Below are 22,617 nucleotides of genomic sequence, written 5' to 3'. Positions count from 1 at the left end.
GTCCTCTTTCAAGAGATATCTGAGTATGAAAGAACTACCACCTGTTGCCATATTGACGTTTCTCTGAGAACAAGAGTGCCCAGTTGTGGGATTTGTCTGTGTCTTGATTAACCCCAAGACCACCTCGTCCTTCTTTTAATTTTCATGTAAAGCTACACTTCCTCAGCGCACAGCTGAAAGGATCAGAAGTACATACAGGGAGTGCAGAATTATTAGGCAAATGAGTATTTTGACCACATCATCCTCTTTATGCATGTTGTCTTACTCCAAGCTGTATAGGCTGGAAAGCCTACTACCAATTACGTATATTAGGTGATGTGCATCTCTGTAATGAGAAGGGGTGTGGTCTAATGACATCAACACCCTATATCAGGTGTGCATAATTATTAGGCAACTTCCTTTCCTTTGGCAAAATGGGTCAAAAGAAGGACTTGACAGGCTCAGAAAAGTCCAAAATAGTGAGATATCTTGCAGAGGGATGCAGCACTCTTAAAATTGCAAAGCTTCTGAAGCGTGATCATCGAACAATCAAGCGTTTCATTCAAAATAGTCAACAGGGTCGCAAGAAGCGTGTGGAAAAACCAAGGCGCAAAATAACTGCCCATGAACTGAGAAAAGTCAAGCGTGCAGCTGCCACGATGCCACTTGCCACCAGTTTGGCCATATTTCAGAGCTGCAACATCACTGGAGTGCCCAAAAGCACAAGGTGTGCAATACTCAGAGACATGGCCAAGGTAAGAAAGGCTGAAAGACGACCACCACTGAACAAGACACACAAGCTGAAACGTCAAGACTGGGCCAAGAAATATCTCAAGACTGATTTTTCTAAGGTTTTATGGACTGATGAAATGAGAGTGAGTCTTGATGGGCCAGATGGATGGGCCTGTGGCTGGATTGGTAAAGGGCAGAGAGCTCCAGTCCTACTCAGACGCCAGCAAGGTGGAGGTGGAGTACTGGTTTGGGCTGGTATCATCAAAGATGAGCTTGTGGGGCCTTTTCGGGTTGAGGATGGAGTCAAGCTCAACTCCCAGTCCTACTGCCAGTTCCTGGAAGACACCTTCTTCAAGCAGTGGTACAGGAAGAAGTCTGCATCCTTCAAGAAAAACATGATTTTCATGCAGGACAATGCTTCATCACACGCGTCCAAGTACTCCACAGCGTGGCTGGCAAGAAAGGGTATAAAAGAAGGAAATCTAATGACATGGCCTCCTTGTTCACCTGATCTGAACCCCATTGAGAACCTGTGGTCCATCATCAAATGTGAGATTTACAAGGAGGGAAAACAGTACACCTCTCTGAACAGTGTCTGGGAGGCTGTGGTTGCTGCTGCACGCAATGTTGATGGTGAACAGATCAAAACACTGACAGAATCCATGGATGGCAGGCTTTTGAGTGTCCTTGCAAAGAAAGGTGGCTATATTGGTCACTGATTTGTTTTTGTTTTGTTTTTGAATGTCAGAAATGTATATTTGTGAATGTTGAGATGTTATATTGGTTTCACTGGTAATAATAAATAATTGAAATGGGTATATATTTGTTTTTTGTTAAGTTGCCTAATAATTATGCACAGTAATAGTCACCTGCACACACAGATATCCCCCTAACATAGCTAAAACTAAAAACAAACTAAAAACTACTTCCAAAAATATTCAGCTTTGATATTAATGAGTTTTTTGGGTTCATTGAGAACATGGTTGTTGTTCAATAATAAAATTAATCCTCAAAAATACAACTTGCCTAATAATTCTGCACTCCCTGTATATAATAAGATTTCCAAGGACATTTTGACTAAGTTCAAGCATTGCCCTGATTTACGTCATGACTTGGAAGAAAGTCAGTATAATTTAAGTCCACAAAGGGATTTCTGCAGACTTCAAGAATTGATAACCAATTTGCATTGACTGCCTTAAAAGCGAGAAAGCTTTGATGGGCTCCAGATACGTAATGGTTTGTGTGAAGGAGTGGTAGGTTTGTGTTGAAAAGAATTTGTCAACTAAGAGCTGAATTGAGGTGCACTGGAGGGCTTGAACTGTATGCATTTGTAAGAAGCTTTTGAATAGAAGAGCTAGTTTTCTTTTTCTGGTTATTCAAGTACACCGTAGTTCCGAGTGAAGTTTTAGGGTGAGTTGGGAAGCATGAAGGAAACACTGAGATCTGATACATCTATAATCAAAGTTTCAGCCCTGGTAATTATATCAGACACACTGCTCTCTTTGTTGTCTCAAGGGTTTGTTATGTCTGCTCTTACAAACAAACTAAAGATAAAACACATCTGACATAGATTGCCAGTGAGTGTAGTGTTTCTGCTTAGTCATATTAGATTAGTATGTGTCCGAGATGGATACTGATTATTTTATTTGTAGTATTGCAATTATTTTAAAAAACAAAAATACTACACCCTTGTGACACTGATGTCAATTAACACAAACTCGGTCTCTGTTACACAACTTGAAAGTGGGTAACTTTTTACACTGGGCTTGGAGTCAGGAGGAGGAACAATAGATTAAGACAACAAATGTTCAGTCGATGGAGTCACTCTTGTCAGCTGCAGAGTCATTGGTACATGGTCTACAACTATGACCTATGTTATTTATGCTACTCTGGCGGAGCTTTGTGCCAAGAGATATTCCGGTGATCCTAAACACAGGTCTTTGAATAAAAACGTTCTTATTTTAGAAATCTCCAAGCAGAGTGCAGAAGGAGGAAGCTGTTGCGACTAAAAGGAAGCAGAATTAGCTGGTGAGCTGAGAGTCTATGCCCAAGTCCCTCTTTCCCCTGTCAATTGTTCCATTACAGTTCGAAATCAAAAGGACCCTTCCCTCTTAGCCCTTCCAGGATCAACAACCATGTGACATTATAAGGTGTACTTGAGCCATGAGAAACAAACCACCCCAAACTCTTCTTTGACTGCTGCATTTACCATAACAAAAAGTTTGCAGACCGCAGATATCTCTTCTGTAGTTCTTCCTGCCGGACAGCTAGTATCATGGGAACACTCACTTTCAGACTGCAGATTTCTCTTCTAAAGTTCTTTCTGACAGAGGTCTGGTATCAAGGGGACTAACACTTGCAGACCACAGATCACTGTCCTGCATTTGTCCTGCTAGAGAGCTGGTATCAAGGGTTATATTTCTACTAACCATTCAAGCTACCACATCAATTATCACTACAATTATAGAGGACAATCCCACAACTGGACATTGAGACATCCTAAGTATCTTGTTTACTATTATTTGCACCCCTGTAATTGTCGGCAACTTAAGACTGCAATCAGACCATCCGTCTACTGCTGTTGTTGTGTCTCATGGAATGCACAAGGCCCAGGCACCGAAGCTACCCCTGGATTTGTCTCCCTTAGAAAAACATCCTAAAACTAGAAGAGTACAGTGATATCTGTAGATTCTAAATATGTTTCAAGTTGTACCTTTGTATGTAGCTCAGTTTCTTTTAACTTGTTAGATGCCATTTATTAGCCTTAGGGTGGTCTTCCCACAAACGTTTTGCCTTCTTCTCTCCTGCTTGCTGAAATTGGTTTCTTCTGTCCCTAGTAAACTGGCATTACATGTAACTATGCCCTGTAAATTAAATGCTACTACTTGGCCTGCAATAGTTATTGGGCCACCCACTTAAGTAGCCTTAAAAACATGTTTCAGGCCTGCCACTGCAGCCTGTGTGCAGTTTTAAGCTGCAAATTCAACCTGGCGAAATACACTTTTTGCCAGTCCTAAAGCCCCATTTTTAATGCATATGTCACCCCTAAAGTACGCCCTAAACAGCGCATCGTGCAGGATGCAGTGTAGTGAAAAAAGTAGACATGTACTTGTACTTTTTACATGTCTTGGTAGTTAAAAACTCCCAAATTCATTTTTCATTACTGCAGGTCTACCACTCCCATAGATTAACAGTGGGTTACCTTATTACATTTAAAAAAGTGAAAACTTTTATTTGGGAACATGTAGAAATATCATGTTTAGTCCCCAAAGATTTGCAATTTAAAATCCTCTTTAATGGTAAAGTTGGATTTTAAGTCACAATTCTAAAAATGCTACTTTTACAAAGTTGGCATTTTCTTATCCTAAACGCTTAGTGCCTACAGCTTGTGTTACATGGCTGTGCTTACAGTGACAGCTGGCCTTTGTGTATTCCTCCCCATCAGTGAGACAAAGAGAACTAGGAGGGGCCATCACTGTTTTTTTAAAATTGTAATATACATTGTTGTGTACTTGTGTTTTTTTTTTAGAAGGGAGATTTTGGTGGTGTCTAGTTGATTCACCTTAGCTACACATGGAATCAACTAGACAACTAATTAACAGTTGATTATATAAAATAAAAAGAATCTGGAATATATATTGTAAGAACCCCTTTCTGAGAGCCACATGGCACTCAGGGCTTACTGGGCCCAACAGTGGTTGTTGAGACCTTTTACTCCTGATGTCGTGGGTCCTGTCCTATAAACGATACTGAGCAACTGGGCCAAGTGCCCCTTCTGCACTTACTTTCAGTGGTAGCTGTGGACAAGAAGTCAAGGGCTCCCTGGGAAGGGTGTGTCCAAAAGGTAAGTGAACACAACTTATAACTCAAACTGCACACAGTAAGAACAATAAATCAATGTCCAGTCCAATTACTGTTATAAAAAAAAATAGTATTTTATTTTGAACTCTACACATTCAAGGGAATATTAACTTTCATGAGCAAGAACACAATCCCCTTGAGATTGGGGCTCTAGTAGTCTTCTTTATAACATCAGGTTATTCCCCATTCACTGATGATAGCATCCAGGGAATGCTCACCTTTGACTCTTCAGGAATTAAAAGTGGCTACAGTGCTGCAGCGGGTCCCCCGGAGTCCCACAGGCCGAATTCTAATCTTATCCATTCCAGAGGTGTGGAAGTTTTCAGCAGTACAGGGATTGCCCTCTCCAATGGGCACTCATAAGTCCAGATCCTTGTTGGGCGAAGTCGGATTGCATATGGAATAAATGGCAGCACCCAGCAGGCACACGCTCTCTCCCTTGAGCCACCCTGCCAGTTTGTCCCAGGGATCCAAACTGCTCCTGCTCCTCGAAGTTGAACTAAGTCACTCTTCCCCTCACTTGGGGATGGGGGTTGGGTGGTGGGGCGGAGGTAAATGATGGGAGAATTTGATCCTGCAGACCCTGACTGGAGCCTATGAGGGTGTGATGCCTCAGGTGGTGCCCTTCACGGTCCTTGGGGAATCAGTCAAGTAGACGCCTGGGTGTGTTGATAGACTAGCCAATCACAGTTGCAATCTTCCATCTGGATAACGACCTGAACTCCTGGAAATGTGAGTACCAGTAGACTCGTCTGACCCACGGGGGTGCTGCAAACCTCTCTGATGAGGCTCAGACTTCTCCACTATGGTTGTACTCGCCAAGGCAGTCCCTTCTGGCTTATGGGGGGGGTCGCTGATCAAGGCAGTAACGTCCTGATGCTTCTGGAAACAAAAAAAGTAACAGTGGTCCCCAATGGCATATGGGGGTCACCACAATGAGGCAGTGTAGGCCTGGTGCTTCCCGCACTGGCACTCGCGACAGTTCAGGTCACAGCAGCCCTCTCCTGGCACACGGGGGTCACCGATAACCTCTGCACACAGAACATGACCCAGTTGGTGCACAGCTGTTCCCTCACACCTCGTTCAAGGAGTACTGAGGGCTTCCCATTGGACCTCGCTCCCTCCAACGCTCTCCTCTTCCTCACAGGACACACTGGTCTTGGCAAGCAGGCAGGAGTTGGTGCTCCAGGCGAGGTGATCTTGGTTTCTCTGGGTAAATTTGACTTATCTAGATTTCTGGCTGATTAATCCAGTAAAGTTGCTAAAGGATAAACACTACACTGTTAGCTCACTTCATCATCTGGGTCTGCAAATTTTCAAAAAACAATCACGTCACCAGTTCAAACTTTAACATACTTAGCAGCGACTTCAAACAAGTCCTCTAAAGGAAAACCCAAGGAAAAGTGTTTCCTTTCCTTAGGAGATCAGTCTGTGATCCATTTACATGAAATTTCAATATCTCATAAAAACAACTAATCATTTTCAGATACCCTTTTGGTAGGATGGGGAGAGCATTTCGGTGACTGATCTGTTTAAGGCCTTTAGTGACAAATGAGGAACTTTTTATCATATCAACTTTTTGGATATCAGAGCAGCTCATGTCGTATTAAAAACTTCACTACCATCCTTGACATAAAATTGTTTCTTGTACCGACACCACCATCACAATTCACTACATACACAAATAGAGGGAAACCAGGACCAGGCCACTGCTGTTGGATGTTGAAACTTTTGTTGTGACGTTTGGCCAGGAACCTGTTGATTAAGGCAATTTGTTTTCGAGGCGTCTCGGATGAAAAAGGTTTTTTTCAGCATGGTCTATGACAAAAATAATGAATGGGTATTAGACAATGAAATATTTCACAATGACTTCTCTGAGTGGGGCTTTGCCAGCCGAAGACCTGTTTGAAAATGCCCAAAATGGCCGAACTTCGCCAGCAGTAAATGGGAGCTAGGTTCGTTAGGCAATGCCATTTTGATCAGCTGGTCAAGGAAGTTACTTTAGTCTCCCCTCACATTCTTCTTATCCCAACGTTTTACTGAAGTTGTAAGCTTCACAGGCAACACCGAATTTGATAAATCCAAGTGGCAAGGACAATGATAATTTTCATATCTGCTGCAGGTGTCCTTAAAGCCACACAGAAGACTGCCATGGGAACCAAACTTGCGGACCAGATTGCAAAGTCAATAATTGCATCCTAACCCAACATCATTGAGTTTGCTGGCATGACTACTGAAAGCAAACAACATGGACACTTAAATTTGGGACATTCTTGCATGGATATTTTTAGAGAAGCTAAGAGACCTGCATCTGGATCCTCTAATGCTTTCAAATGGACACGTTTTTGCTTGTGGTATCAGCAAAATAACTTCAATCCCATATTATGTCACAAGGAAGAGATCCTGGGATATTTAATGTATTTGGTCAACTTATTCTGTGATTTTCTTCTATTAAAGTCTATAGTTGGTAGCAAAAGCCGAATACAGAAATGGCTAGCATCCACCTTCATTCTTCATTCTACTAGAAGCAAAAGACTTTCTTGGAGGATTAAAGAAACTGTGTCATCTAGTGAGAACACCTTTCCCCCCTTTAGAGCTCAATGTAGTGTTATCCAAATTAATTGGTCATCCCTTTGAACCCATATACAAGACTTCATTGCAGCATCCTAGAAGGAAGACAGCCTTTTTGTCAGGTATCACATCTTCCAGAAGAGTTAACAAGTTACAGGCTCTCTCTGCTGTCGATCTCCATACAGTTTGTCACACTAATAGGGTAGTAATGCAAACTCTCCCCTAGTATTTACCTAAGGTGGTTTCAGAATTCCACATCAAACCATTACTCTTTCAGTATTTTTCAGTAATGAATTAAACACACTCTTTATATGTCAGTGGTTTGGAGAGTTTTACACTTCTGTCTGGAGAAACCAAACCTCTTTGGAAATTTAACAAATCTTCATTAACTTTGGTCCAGTTTGTATTGGTTTAGCCTCACTGAAAGAGTTTATATCTCAGTGGAACATATTTATTTATCTTATCAATTGGCAAAGAGCCAGATCATGTGATAATGAATACAGGGAAGACTGAACATATGCTGCACAATAGTTACTGATGACACAGGGGATGTGAATATTTCTTTATGTGATTTGATCAAACATAGGAACCACTGATTTCAAAACAGTGGACAATGAAGAAAGTATGTGGCTCCACCAGTATAGTTGTACTGGGGTTGCGTGGGAGGAATTTAGTCAGAGGAAGATTAATCATTATGTCAGCATTAAGAGAAATTAATCTTTCAACCCTGTGTTGTAGTCGACCCCAGTGTTCCTGCTCTCAAGTCAAGTCAACACTTGTTTCAATGGGCAATCAGCAGTGAACTTTTCAGTGACGACATAAGTCAATTTTGGCTCCATAAGTCAATAGTGGTCCCTCTCCTGCACACTAACCCTTTCGCTAAAACATGGTCTTCATCGCTTCAACAACACAATTAGGTCACTGTTGTCTAGAAACCTTAGATCCAATGAAACAAAGATAAAGAAACAGAGAAAAAAATGAAAAGTACTGTCCTCATCCCTGCAGAGTCAGAAACACCTGAGAAAAGTGTCCACATGACATGCTCTATTACCATTAAACAAAGGATGCAACCATAATGCTGTTATCAAAAGGTTGTTAGAAGTAAAAGAAAACTGATGTTTACAAATAATGAAGACTGAGCAGAGTTCAGTAAGAGGGATGTGTGTTGGCCTGATCTCTGTCATCTGAGGATTCAGAACCAATTTATTGTTCTCTTCACTAAGTGGTGGTTTTCCCATAAGATAAGCGCAGGCAGAAGATGGTTAACCATGTACATTCTGTAAATATATGCCATAAATACAAAAGTGGAAGCAAAAACATCAGCAGTATTTTCCATCCTCTTTTTTCCACATAACATCATGTATGAATTTAGGATAAAGACTACAGGTTAGCTACCTTCAGTAATGCTCTGATAGATGCTCAACTGATCTGCAGAGTCATCACATTTAGGCTATTTCCAGGAACCAGACAGGATCTGGATGTTCTGCACCAATTGTTTCAGCAGACCAATAGGTCCCATGGCCAAACTCCGCAAAGGCCTTGCTCTGCCCCACAACTGATGGTGTTGGGATGCATATAAGTGCCAGACTTGCGTGTCTTGCACCTTCCTCCTTAGGTCAATCATGACAAACTGGGAATATGGGACTTTTTTTAAAATCAATACAAGAGTCCACAAAAGGCAGAATGGACTGAGGTGAGGAATCTGCGGATAGAGTACTCTTCAGAAACAATATTACTCAAGGCAAGTAACGTGTTCTTTGATGGACACTTTTAACTGCAGGCTCCTCACCTTTAAAATAGAAGTCCTACAGAAGATACCAGTCATAATGGATTCTATGGACTAGACTGTCGAGGCAGCAGTGCTTGGTGAATATATGCATGGACACCTATGTAGCCACTTGGCTGAAGTCTTGTACAGGAACATCCCTTGTCAACGCCATCGAGGAATGAGCCCCTAGGCCCTCAGGGGGTTTCTACATGGCCAGGGTACTGTAATTCTTCAAGCACAAGACTATCCGCCTGGAAAGAGTTCCTTTTTCGCACTGACTTCTATTTTTAGCACTAAAAATGCTCAAGAAAAAAAATGGTTGCTGCCCCAGTATTCCTTCATGTGTTCTGTGTCCAAATTGAGAACTCTGCTCGGATCAAGTCAGTGGAGCCTCTCCTCCTCTTTCCAGGGATGTGACAGAGAGAGAAAAGCAGGAAAGGTAATTGACTGACCTATCTGGAAAACTGAAAAAATCTTTGACTGAATAGAGGCCCATGTTCTAAGCACCAATTTGTCAGGAAATAGGGTGAGAGGGTGGTGTACAAGGGTAACATTGATAGCACTTACAACTCACCGACATGGGGCACAGAAGTGACTGTGATGAGAAAAAACAGCCTCAATGGTAGGGAGCTGTAGAGAGCAACTTTGCATGGCCTCTAGCGATGTGCACATCCGAAAAGTGAGGACGAAGCTAAGGTCCCAATGAGGCATAAGGAACAGCTTTGGCAGAAATAGGTGTGCCAAACCGTATAGCAACCTCATCTCAACAGGAGACTGGAATAAGAAAGACTGGCCATGTAAATATAAAAAGGCAGAGAAGGCAGCAAGGCTTTACAGAGGATTGACTTATAATCTTTGTATTCTGGGTCTAAGGCTGAAAGAAACTGGGCCACAGTGAGTATTTGTCCTTCTGAGAAAGGTATTCAAGGGGCAAATTTGCTTAGTTGTCTAAGCCTTCTGACCTTTTTGGGCAGCAGTGAGTAGCTGTAGCAACACCCCTCATTCTTTACCAAATCTGGTACTCTCTTAATGGCCCCCTTGGCCAAAAACGACTTGAGTCATGGAGCTGTATCATGGTATGATCTACTGAAACCTGGTGCGTAGGATGCAAGGGAGGGATGTGGTGACCCATATCCTATGGTGGTTGCATAATCATCCAAAAGTCACCAAACCTAAACATATTTACATAATGAAGTTATCAATCATGGAAAACCCATGTTAATTAAAGAGAATCAACAAGGAGCAAAGTCAAGAAGTCTGACGGTCCCAGCAGTATACATATGTAAAGTAACCAACTTATAAGTTCTATTGCATGTCCTAAATATGGTTCAGACCCTGTGGTAAGCTTGCATCAGAGATAAATAGAATGAATGATGCAACCGGCATACAGCGTTAGAACTTCTTGACTTTGCTCCTTGTTGATCAGCAGATTGTTGACTACCTATTTGGGCCTTTCAAAACTTTGCTTAGACCAGTATCATACTTGAGGATCATTATATACTCTTAACAGATCTGTTATTCAATGCGGATTACTAGCCCTGAAAAAGTAACTTATCGTGACGAAACACGTGTTGGCTATGGCTGTTGTTGTGACGTGACATGTACTGGAGCCTACTAAGGTTCCATGACTCAATAAATTTATTGTTTCCAAATGACTGTCTACGGAATTTTATATGATGGACTTTCACTTTTTTTGGACTTCTATATCTGAGTGATGGGTTATCTTTACAGCTTTGTACAAGTAGCCTTTAGGTGGCTGTTAGGGCACTGGTTAAAGGAAGCAAGAGCTCCGACGTGGCAGACCCAGGCTACAAAATTTCTGTCAGCAAGTTTGCTCTCTTTTCAATAGTAGATAGAAGTAAATCAAGTACTTCTGCTGCCCTGCAGACAACCACTTTAAAGGAGAGAGAGGCTATGGGTCATTCAATATTGAAGGTTGCATCTGATTTCATAGCGCAATATGTGGGCCATTGTCGGCTCTGGGTGTCTGGATCAGTTCTGGAATTGGCACTTGTGTGGTCAGGGCCAGTGTGGTCTCAATGGATGGGGCGGAGCTGTGGGCTTGAGACCGGAAGAGGCCAGTGCAGTCTGTCGTTGTTGGGAAAGGATCCACAGCAGAAGTGTAACTGGTGGTTTTCACAAATACATAGAGCCGCAGGGCACTCCGTAGAGAGCCAGCATCAACATGAAAATGTAAATCATGGCCACTTTGAAGACCTCTATCTGCTGCGGGGATCGGTGACAGGCCAGGACAATGGAGCGTGCCTTGACCAACAGTGACTAACCAGCCTTGACTAACTGTCCCGAGACCAGTGGACTTGGGATTAGGCTTACCAGAAGATAAGGATTGCAACTAGGACTTGCCGCGGAAGTGGCTCCATGATTTGGAGGAACACCCCCTGTGATTGTTGTAAATGCAACTGCTTCTTGTGTTCCGCAATATAGAGTTTTGTTTCCAGCTCAATGATCCTAATGATCAGGTGCATCAGATGCATTTGTCACAGGATTTTGGTTCATGGCAAGAAACTAGGAATCAAGGACAAACAACATGCAGATCTGTGATTGGCATTTGCTTTCTGCAGTCACAGAAAGGTTTACAGCCTGTTGTCTAGGGGAGGGGTTTGGGGAGGAACACTTTTCTGCTTAACACACTCTATATTTTGGCTTTGGTATAATAAACGAAATTGGGAGCAGTGCTTTAGATCTGCATCAAAGGGAGCAGAAAGAAAAACAATGATGTAGGTTTCATCACTGCATTCTCATGTGGGTCTGAACCATCACTTCCAGGGTGTCACAAAGCCTTTGCAGAGTCGGAAAGCAGAATGTATTAATGTGCAGGAGCAGCTGCTGTTGAAACTTCAAATCCAGTCTGGCACACTTGAATATTCTAAAGGTGAGGCATCTCGGATTAGAAATATCCATTGAGATAAGCTGACTTACCTTTGAGAGTGATTCAGCAGACTGATTTCCTTGGCCATAGTGATAATGCACAATTCCTTGAAGCAGATAAAGTCTTAGAAATAACACCTTCTCACGCCCATAACTTCCCTGAACAGAAAATAAACAAATTTAAACAATAATTATACACAGCACTGGTTCTGCACTTTTCCCCATTAATCAGTACAGTACACATTTCTTCAGAATTACTGGGTTGTTTTCAATGTTCAATAACTGCTAGCATGACAGTGCCATACAAATGCCCCAAAGCAGTTAGAGAGTGAAAAAGAGATGGAAGGAAAACAGAATGAAGAGAACAAGGAGTCACAAGTAGAAGAAAGAATGTAATAATAAAGAAGGCCCAAGTTTAAGGCTAAAAAGCCATAGCAGTAATGTCTGAGGTAAGTAGATTTTCAAGGCCTGTCCGACCTGACAGTTGTCATTAGATGCACTTCTGCAAAAGTGATGTAACGATTCAACCTCTGGTGGAATGTGCTATTATTCCTTTATCAACACTTATTCCAGCCACCTTGTATGCATGCCTTTATGCACAGCACTTTATCCACTTGAAAATTGTCTGTTTGAAAACAATTCCCCTTTCTTGGAGCTGCCAACAACACAAATGGCTGTCTGTCCTCATGGCATTAGTTAGTAAGAAATGCATAAATACATAAGAGACTCTATGGAGTCCTGCAGTGAAACTGCTACTTTACTCACCTTGTGACGATAAACATAAAGGATGTAACAGTGAACCTTCATGCTGAAATAACCTATAACCCTTCCCCTGTTCATAACTAGACTTACCTACCAATCTAACAAAGATCTACGATTTCTGGGAAGGTGTGTGCATCTCTTCAGTAAAGACAAACTTAGGACTCCTTGACATGTTTAGGATGGACCACCAAACGTCTGTGGCAGTCCCAGCTCAGTGGTTACCTGACAACACCACATAAGAGTTGGGAAGAGCACTTTCGACAAATATGCAAAGCCATTCTGGCTACTAAGGAACAGCAGACAGCCCAGCATCGTTTTTGTTTTCCAGAATCAAACCCAAAAGAGTATTTGTTACTAAAAAACAAAATGGAATGTCCCAAATGTACTGGGATTTTTATTCCATCGCATCAGGAACAGAGCTGCATTTGCCCTGTTTTGTGACCACCAAGTTTTTCATGGTGGTTAATAGCAAGAAGAAAATACAATACGCTGTCCTACTATAAAAAACAAATGTAGGCATTCTGATTCTGTTCAACTAGTGGCCATGTGGCAGATGGGCAACTAGCAGGCAGTTTCCAAAGGCGAAGTCTAAGCAGTCAGAAACTCAGTGGTTCCACACTTCTAAATGAAGCAGAGGAGCCAAGGGCAGGGAAGATGGGGCATTCATTGATTTCTGGTAGGACAGCACTTTGCTGATCCTATGCTTAAAAACTTTGCTAGATAAACAGACATTTGAGGTGAGCAAATCTAGAATGTACCTGGTGTTGCAGGGTGCTCCTTACTGGAGCTGCTCTGAACCTAAACTCTCTCTTCTTTTTTGCATAATTTATGGGGCATCTAACCCTGAAAGGGCTTTGCTTTTTGATAGATATATATATATGTATATATTTTTCTCACTTCAAAAAAACAAAGGTTACAAGGCCATTATAGTTAGATTCTGAATTTAAGTACCCAAAACCCAGTCAAATGCAGCACTTATAGTTAGTTATTTCAAGTAACTATAACTCAAGGCCTAAGATACTTTCACTTGCGCTCCCGCCATGCACAGTTTGTTCTCCAATGAATCTGACTTCTAATGTTTCATTAATATTTTTATTGACGTGCTAAAAGTTTTCGTGAGTGCTGTAATATCAGGGGTAATTAGCAGGGCATGGTGCAATTTGCAATAAACTTTTTGATGAAAAAACTGTGCATGATGGGGACGTGAGTTATAGTTACCTTAGGCCACGAGTTATAGTTACTTGAAATAACTAACTATAACTGATGAATTTCTCTGGTTTTGTGCGTGTAAATTCATAACCTAACTAAAACGTCCCTGTAACCTTTGTTTTTTTAAGTGAATTTCTAAGGTTTTTTTTTTATGCTAGTTCCTACCTATAACGTCCCTGCAATCTGTTTTTTTTTCCAGTGAATTTCTATTTTTTTTTTAATGTAAAGTAATTGTCATTGCTATATTTTAATCCAGCACGCAAGGCCTTTGGCTGTGCATGCCAGGGAATGGCTGCAGGGCCTGGCCTGGCCTGTGCCAGGCCGTGCAGCCAACCTCTTATAATCACCTGATCCTGCAGCCAACCCCCTTAACCTCCCAGCCTTTGGCTGTGAGCAGCGGGAGCTGGCCGCAGGACCAGTCTCTCTGGATGTGAGGATAGGTGTGAGAGGGTGTCTCAAATAACTAACTTGTGCCCTGAGTTAACTATAACTTGCACCCTCGCCATACATAGCTAATTACCCAACAAATTACGGCACACACAACATCTTTGATAACATCATTGATAATATCATTGTAAAATTTGCAGTAAACATTTTGATGAAAAAACTGTGCATGGTGCGAGTTATAGTTACCTTACGACATGAGTTATAGTTACTTAAGATAACTAACTAGAACAGGTGAATTTCTATGGTTTTGCACGATTAAAATGTGAGCCTCACTATAATGTCCCTGTATCCTTAGTTTTTTTTTGAGTGAACTTCTATGTTTTTTTGTATTCTATTTCCTAACTGTAATGTTCGCTTTTTTAAGTGAATATATATATATATATATATATATATATATATATATATATATATATATATATATATATATATGTATATGTATATGAATATATATATGGAAAATGTCACCCATTGTACATTTGTTCGTGGCATGTAGTGCTGCAGATTCACATGCTATGCATATCCATTCCGACATCTAGTGTTGGGCTCGGAGTGTTACAAGTTGTTTTTCTTTGAAGAAGTCTTTTCGGACTCACAGGATCGAGTGACTCCTCCTCTCGGTTCCATTGCGCATGGGCATCGGCTCCATTTTCCCGCAGAGAGTGAAGAAAGGAGTGATAGAGTATATAAGAGAAAAGAGATGTCCATGCAAATGTAAATGTATATACATATGTACAAATGTTAGTAACTTAAACGACTACAGGTTTCCAGGGAGGAGGGAGTGTGCATGTGAATCTGCAGCACTACATGCCACTAAGAGATGTACACTGGGTAAGTGACATTTTACGTTCAATGGCATGTGTAGCTGCAGATACACATGCTATGCATAGCCTACAAAGCAGTTAGTCCTCCCAAAAAGCGGTGGCTAGCCTGTAGGAGTTGAAGTTGTTTGAAATAATGTTCTTAATACAGCTTGTCCTCCAGTGGCTTGTTGTTGTTAGAAAACATCAACACAGTGGTTTCTAGTAAATGTATGAAGGGTTGACCACATTGCTGCTTTACATATATCAACCATTGGTTTGTTTCCTAAAAAAGCCATTGCTGCACCCTTTTTTCTTGTAGAATGTGCTTTAGGAGTGATTAAAAGTTGTATTTTTGCTTTGACATAACATGTTTGCATACAACTAACAATCCATCTTGCTAAACCCTGTTTTGATATAGGATTGCCTGTATGTGGTTGTTGGAGAGCAACACAAAGTTGCTTTGTTTTCCTGAACGGTTTAGTTCTGTCTATATAGTACATAAGAGCTTTTTTGGATCTAGGGTATGAAGAGCTCTTTCTGCCACAGAATCTGGCTGTGGAAAGAAGACTGGCAATTCCACTGTTTGATTGATGTGAAAAGGAGATACTACTTTTGGTAGAAATGTTGGATTTGTTCTTAGTACAACCTTATGTTTGTGACTTGGAAAAAAGGTTCTTCAAGAGTGAATGCTATTATTTCACGAACTCTTCTTAAAGAAGTAATAGCCACAAGGAAGGCAACTTTCCATGTTAAAAATTGAATTTGGCAAGAGTGCATGGGTTCAAAAGGTGGTCCCATAAGTAGTGTAAGTACAATATTTAAATTCCATGATGGAACTGGTGGTGTTCTGGGTGGAATGATGCATTTTAATCCTTCCATAATGGCTTTGAAACCAGGAACTCTGAATAAAGAAGTATGTTGAATAGTTTGTAAGTAGGCAGATATTACAGTAAGGTGTATTGTTATGGAGGAAAAAGCCAAATTTGATTCTGGAAATTAAGTAACTAACATACAATATCTTGTATAGATGCTGTAAGTGGATCTATGGCCTTAGATTGACAATAGAAGACACATTCTTTCCACATGTTTGCGTAGCACTGTCTAGTAGTGGGTTTCTGTGCATGTTTAATGACTTCCATACATTCAGATGGAAGATTTAAGTATCCAAATTCTATGACTTCAGGAGCCAAAATGCTAGATTGAGAGCATTGGGGTTTGGATGCCTGATTTGACCTTTGTTTTGTGTGAACATATCTGGTCTGTTAGAGAGTTTGGAGTGAGGTACTACAGATAGGTCTAGTAGTGTTGTGTACCAAGGCTGACGTGCCCATGTTGGTGCTATGAGTATCATGTTGAGTGACGTTTTACGCAACTTGCTGACCAGAAATGGAAGGAGTGGGAGAGGGGGAAAAGAGTAAGCAAATATCCCTGACCAACTGATCCATAGAGCATTGCCCCTGGACAGGGGATGTGGGTGTCTGGATGCGAAGTTTTGGCATTTTGTGTTTTCGCTTGTTGCGAATAGATCTATGTCTGGTGTTCCCCACCTTTGAAAGTACTTTTGAAGTACTTGGGGCTGAATCTCCCATTCGTGTGTTTGGTGGTGATTTCTGCTGAGGACATCTGCCAATTGATTGTCTATTCCTGGAATGTATTGTGCTATTAGGTGAATTTGACTGTGAATTGCCAATTTCCAAATTGTTTGAGCCAGAAGGGACAGTTAAGATGAATGTGTCTCTCCCTGTTTGTTGAGATAATATATGGTTGTCATGTTGTCTGTCTTTATGAGAACATTCTTCTGTTTGAGAAGAGGTTGAAATGCTTTTAGGGCAAGGAATGCAGCTAATAATTCTAAGTGGTTTATGAGTAGCTGTTTCTGTTTGACATCCCATTGCCCTTGTATGGTGTGATTGTTTAGGTGAGCTCCCCAACCAATCATTGATGCATTGATGCATCTGTTGTAATCATGGTCTGAGGCACAGGGTATTGAAACGACCGCCCCTTCAATAAATTGCTGCGATTCCACCACTGAACGGACATATGTGTTTGGTGGTCCATCAACACTAGATCTTGAAGTTGACCGTGTGCTTGTGATCATTGTTGTGCAAGGCACTATTGTAAGGGCCTCATGTATAATGTTGCATGTGGGACTATTGCTATGCAAGATGCCATCATTCCTACGATCTTCATGATAAATCTTACAGTGTATTGTTGATTTGGCTGTATGAATGGAATAATATTGGCCTGAGGGTGGCATCTTTTTGGGAATTAGGAAGTACAGTGAATATACCCCTGTTCCTTGTTGGGACTGTGGAACTAATTCTATTGTGTGTTTGAGTAGTAGAGATTGAACCTCTTGTTGTAACAGAACTGTATGTTCTGGGGATAACTTGTGATATCTTGGTGGAATATTTGGAGGGGTGTTTATCAATTCTAGGCAATAGCCATTGCGGATAATTGATAATACCCAGTTGTCTGTGGTGATATTTTGCCAGTGAGAGTGGAACTGCTGTGGTCTTGCCCCCACTGGAGATGTGTGGAGAGGAAGGGAGGGAAGGAAGTCACTGCGTTGGTTGTGTTGTTGGTTGTTTAGAGGTTTGGAATTTACCTCTATTTCTAGAGTATTGACCTCTGTATGTTCCTCTAAACCCACCTTGTTGGTACTAGGTTTGATATGGTTGCTTTGTTTGTGAGGTAGAAGCCTCGGAGGATTGTGCTCTAAAACCTTCTCGAAACTGAGGCCTATGAAATGACCCCCTATATGGTGTGGTGTACAAAGCACCCATTGCTTTTGCTGTATCAGAGTCCTTTCTTAATTTCTCAATTGTAGTGTCCAATTCTGGGCTAAGGAGGTGCTTTTTATCAAAAGGCATGTTAAGCACAGCATGTGGAATTTCTGGTTTAAAACCAGAGGAGTGTAGCCATGCATGTCTTCTGATTGTGATGGCTGTGTTAACGCTCCTTGCAGCTGTATCAGCAGCATTAAGGGAAGATCTTATTTGATTGTTACGAATGGCTTGCCCTTCCTCTACTACTTGTTGTGCCTGCTTCTGGTGTTCTTTTGGGAAATGCTGTATAATATCCTGCATCTAATCCCAATGTGCTCTATCATAGCGGGCTAGCAGTGCTTGTGAATTACCAGTTCTCCATTGATTCGCTGCCTGGGAAGCAACTCTTTTCCCCGCTGCGTAAAATTTTCTGCTCTCTTTATCAGGAGGAGGTGCATCTCCTAAAGACTGGCTATTTGCCCTCTTTTGTGCTGCACTAACCACCACTGAATCTGGAGGCACCTGATGAATAATATAATCTGGGTCAGAGGGTTCAGCCTTATATCTCTTTTCTATTCTAGGCGTGATGATTCTAGATTTCACAGGCTCACTAAAAATGTGGTCTGCGTGTTTTACCATGCCTGGTAACATTGGGAGGCACTGGTACCTAGAATGTGTTGAAGATAATGTATTAAATAAAAAAATCAATGGCTCTGAATGCATGGTTACGCCATGATAAGCTGCAGCCCTGGCTATGACCTGGTTGTATACTGTGGTATCCTCAGGTGGAGATGGTTTGGATGGGTAAGTATCTGGGTCATTATCTGGGATGGGATCAGGGTCATGAAGAACCCATGGGTCTACTATGTCTTCTTGTGAATAAAAAGAGTGTGTTGGAAAAGGCATTGGTGGGGGGCTGGTGTGGGGGGGGAGACAGATAGTTGTGGAGAATGAGGAGGAGAAGAATGAGTAGGTATTGGCTTCTCCTTTTGCTTTTGCACCTTTGCTGGTGGCTGTACAGTGCCCATTTCCTCTTGGAAAGCCAGCTTTCTTTTTGTTTTTAAAGGAGGTGCAGTAACAATCCTCCCTGTCTCTTTATGGATGTGTATTCTAGATTGTCTCTCATCCATAATGTGTAGAATGGGCTCAATGTCCGACTCTTCCTCAGAGGTTTTATGGCTTTCTCTTAATTTCTTGGAAAGTCCTTGCTCCTCTGTATATGATGTATTTTTCGGTTCTGAAGTTTGTTGTTTTTGTCAGTACTGAAAATGTTGTGGAAGGTCTCGGCTCTGAAGCTGACTTCTGAATTTTCGACTCCGAAACTTGGGGTTTCCTGCTGGAGACCGAAATGGAGCCCTTCAAAGTTTTACTCGACTCCGAAGTGGACCGAGGAGTGGCCTTTTTCGGTGCTGATGCCGAAGGTCGGTCGCCGACAGTCTTTTTTCGGGCCGAACCATGACCTTCCGGCAGTGGTGTACCCAAGGCCTTAGGATGTTTTTTGTGTAGGGGTGCAGGGGCAGACGTACTCACATGCTGGCCAGCTGTGATGGGTCTGTCGTCTTCAGATTCCTGTTCGGAGTCTGTGTCTCGGATGGAGACTGCTGTCTGCACCTGCTCTTCTTCAGTGAAGTCGAGATGTTCACTGATTTTCAACACCATTTCAAGTCTTCGGGCTCTTCGATCTCTGAGAGTCTTTTTTTAACGAAACGATCGACAGGCCTCACAGTTTTCCTCCTGAATGGTCTGGAGAAAGGCACAAGTTGCAAACTAAGTGCTGGTCTGTATAGGGGTACTTCGCGTGGCACTGAGGGCAGAATCGGAATGGAGTTCGATCCATCAGGCTTTTCACGCGGTAGGCCCGAGTTGGGCGCCCGCCCCAAAGGGCGAACAAAAGTAATTTTTTGACGCTACTACCAGTTCAATGCTAGATAGAGAACTCGATCAAAACAATACAGACGAAAAAGGAAGGTTTTCTAAAGTTTTCCGAATCGAAATCTCAGAGCGAGAGGAAACACATCCGAATACGACGGCGGAAAGAAAACAATCTAACAATGGAGTCGATGCCCATGCGCAATGGAACCGAGAGGAGGAGTCACTCGATCCAGTGACTCGGAAAATACTTTTTCGAAGAAAAACAATTTGTAACACTCAGAGCCCAACACTAGATGTCGGAATGGATATGCATAGCATGTGTATCTGCAGCTACCCATGCCATCGAACATATATATATATATTTTTTTAAAGTTTTTTAACTTTTATTTAAGTATCAAGCATTAAATGAAAACTAAGAGCACATTACACTCTGGCACACAGCATACCTGATGCAGCGACCTGGGTACCCAATTTCACCATTAATACAGAGAAAGATACATTAGCGTAAAGAGTTCAATATGGACATAACAGTTATAATCGCTGTCTAGGCTGCAAGATAGACATTTACATACATCATATCAGTCCGTCATGTGTAGTCAATGCCATATCCAGCACAGATTGTTTGGCAAGTCAGCATAAAAGGACCATAATTATTTCATTGAGTGATTCACACCCAAGGGAGTATCGCTGTTCCAAATATCCTATTAATGGACCAAAGGTATCTTTAGGCTGCAGTTATAGCATTGCACAACAATCAGCAATCATTACAATTAGCTGTATCCTGAAACCATACCATAGCTAGGACAGTAGTAGGAGCAAGTCTTCTGGTCGATACAATGAAATTAACCACATATCTCAGCAGTAGGAGTCAACACCACTGTATGTCCTGCGACAAGTCCAGAGAGTGCAGAACCTACATCCGGATGCCTCTCTGTGCTGCAGATCTCCACAGAATGATGAGAAGCAGGGCGAGAGCTAAGGCACCATGTGGCCATCTTGGTGCACTGTTGGCCATGCCCGCCATATATTTATAGATCTGCTGCTTCAAAACGAGTTTTTTTTTGTTAATTCTGGAATTTTAATTCCACAAAATAGTATTTAGGTGTTTGATAATCTTATATTTAAGAATCCCTGTGGGGGCCTCCCAACCAGTTCATGGGTCTTCTCATATGGAGATTTCTAGGAGTACTGGGCTATAAAAAGTAAGCTGTTTATAATGATATTTTTATTGTGCCCTTATGTGTGGTGGAAACATAGGGGCTCATTCCGAACTTGGCGGTCTTTGACCGCCAGGGAAACGATGGCAGTACGGACCGCCGCAGACAGGGCGGTTCGACCGCCCCATTTTGACCAGGGCGGAGCCGCCATGGTCCAACTGCCGACACCGCCAAGCTGCAGCCAGCCTGCAGCCTAGCGGGCCCGGCGGTTGTAATCTGCCAGGGCAGGCTCTCCGGATTACGAGTCGCTATCAGCCAGCCTTTATGGAAAGTCTGGCAGAATGTGGGTGTTGGGGGGCCCCTGGGGTCCCATGCCCTTGCCATGGGCAGTGCAGGGTCCCCCATGCACAGCCCCATCGTGCATTTCACTGGCCGAATTACGGGCAGTGAAATGCGCAACGGGTGCTGTTGTACCCGACACACCACAACATTGCTGCAGGCTCAATTATGAGCTGCTATCAATGTTATGGTGAGTGCTCTGCTGGGCCAGCGGGCAGAAACGCTGTTTTCGCCCGCTGGCCTAGCGGAACACTCCAAATATGGTGGGCAAAAGACCTCCAGTACTGACGGTCTTTTGCCTACAGGGGCTCCGGTGGTTCTGTGAAAGGACTGCCAAAGTCGGAATGACTCCCATAGCCACAGAAGGGTTTTAGATGAGCACCAATCCTGCCAAGCCCTATGATGTAGAATCCACACTGGTGTCAAGTGCTTCCTGTTGAGGTTTAATTTCTGTGAAATGAGCATCAGTTTCAGAATGGATCTTCACCTGCTTACGTATCCAAAAGGCAAAATGTTTACCCAACTGGAGTACTGTCTACTGGTTAATTAGTAAGTGCTTCCTCGCTGAGAAAATATAGAGTGCATATGCTACATTATCATGAAGTAATGTCTCCAGTGTCCATGTGTGGGGTCATTTTGGCACTGTGATTGCGCCTTGATTGTCTTCATACTGAAATCTGTGCCAACGTGAATTCTCATATAGAGAAGACAATGCAACTACAAGGAGTTGGATCTCCACTAAACAAGGGTACTTCCTCAATTATATGAATTAAGTGCTACTTTGTTTGGTGGAGATGTGCTCATATTCTGCTGCACCAAGAACACAAGAGGGGGCCTTTTGGTGAGCTGTCCATCAAGCTGCAAAAAAGGCGGGCAGAGCACAGGGGCCTTGTGGTGAGATGCCCATCAAGCTGCAGAAAATGCAGGGAGAGGAGCCCCCTATACTAACGTATAGGGGCGGGGCCAAACAGACTGAGCTTTTAGGTAATTTTGTGCATTTGCATACTTGTAGTAATTACAAGGATGAACCATAGGACTCTGCTCTCACCAGAACCTGCATGTACCAGTCACTACAGATAAGGTGGGTGGGGTGTGTGTGGGGGTGTGGGTGTATTTTATGTCCAGAATGCGTGCAAGGTACCCAGAGTGCTCCTTTAAGATGTAGCAATGTCAATCATTTAAAGGACCTTCAACACTTAAATTGCTTGATGAACTGGGTGGCTCCATCAGAACTAACTGAGGTCCTCAGTAAATGCTTCAATAATTTTAACTATTGAGTTGGATCTGGGAAGTGAACACATCATAGAAAGAGACATCAGTTTTGTATGATTTTCTTATGCAAAATCAAGATGACAGGACCACTGGTGGGATGTTAAGAAGAGAGGCTTGGCATCACTGGACAACCCAGTGTGGCAAGTTGTAAGTCTTCATTTTTAAATTAAGGAGCTATGACTTACTAGTTT

The 22,617-nt window shown here is 42.3% G+C and overlaps 1 protein-coding gene across 1 annotated transcript in view; it reads right to left on the bottom strand.

Moving 5' to 3' along the window:
- The window catches only part of NUB1 (negative regulator of ubiquitin like proteins 1), a 316,976-nt gene that overhangs the window by 151,519 nt on the left and 142,840 nt on the right, over window positions 1–22,617 (bottom strand). Inside the window, exon 11 of the mRNA XM_069211094.1 lies at window positions 11,852–11,959. Coding sequence (XP_069067195.1) covers window positions 11,852–11,959 — 108 coding nt within the window. The remainder of the gene's footprint in view (window positions 1–11,851; window positions 11,960–22,617) is intronic.

The sequence above is a fragment of the Pleurodeles waltl genome, chromosome 10, assembly GCF_031143425.1.
Source record: "Pleurodeles waltl isolate 20211129_DDA chromosome 10, aPleWal1.hap1.20221129, whole genome shotgun sequence".
In the NCBI taxonomy this organism is placed as follows: Eukaryota; Metazoa; Chordata; class Amphibia; order Caudata; family Salamandridae; genus Pleurodeles; species Pleurodeles waltl.
Note: the sequence above shows the minus strand (reverse complement) of the source record. Positions and strands in the feature narration are given on the sequence as shown.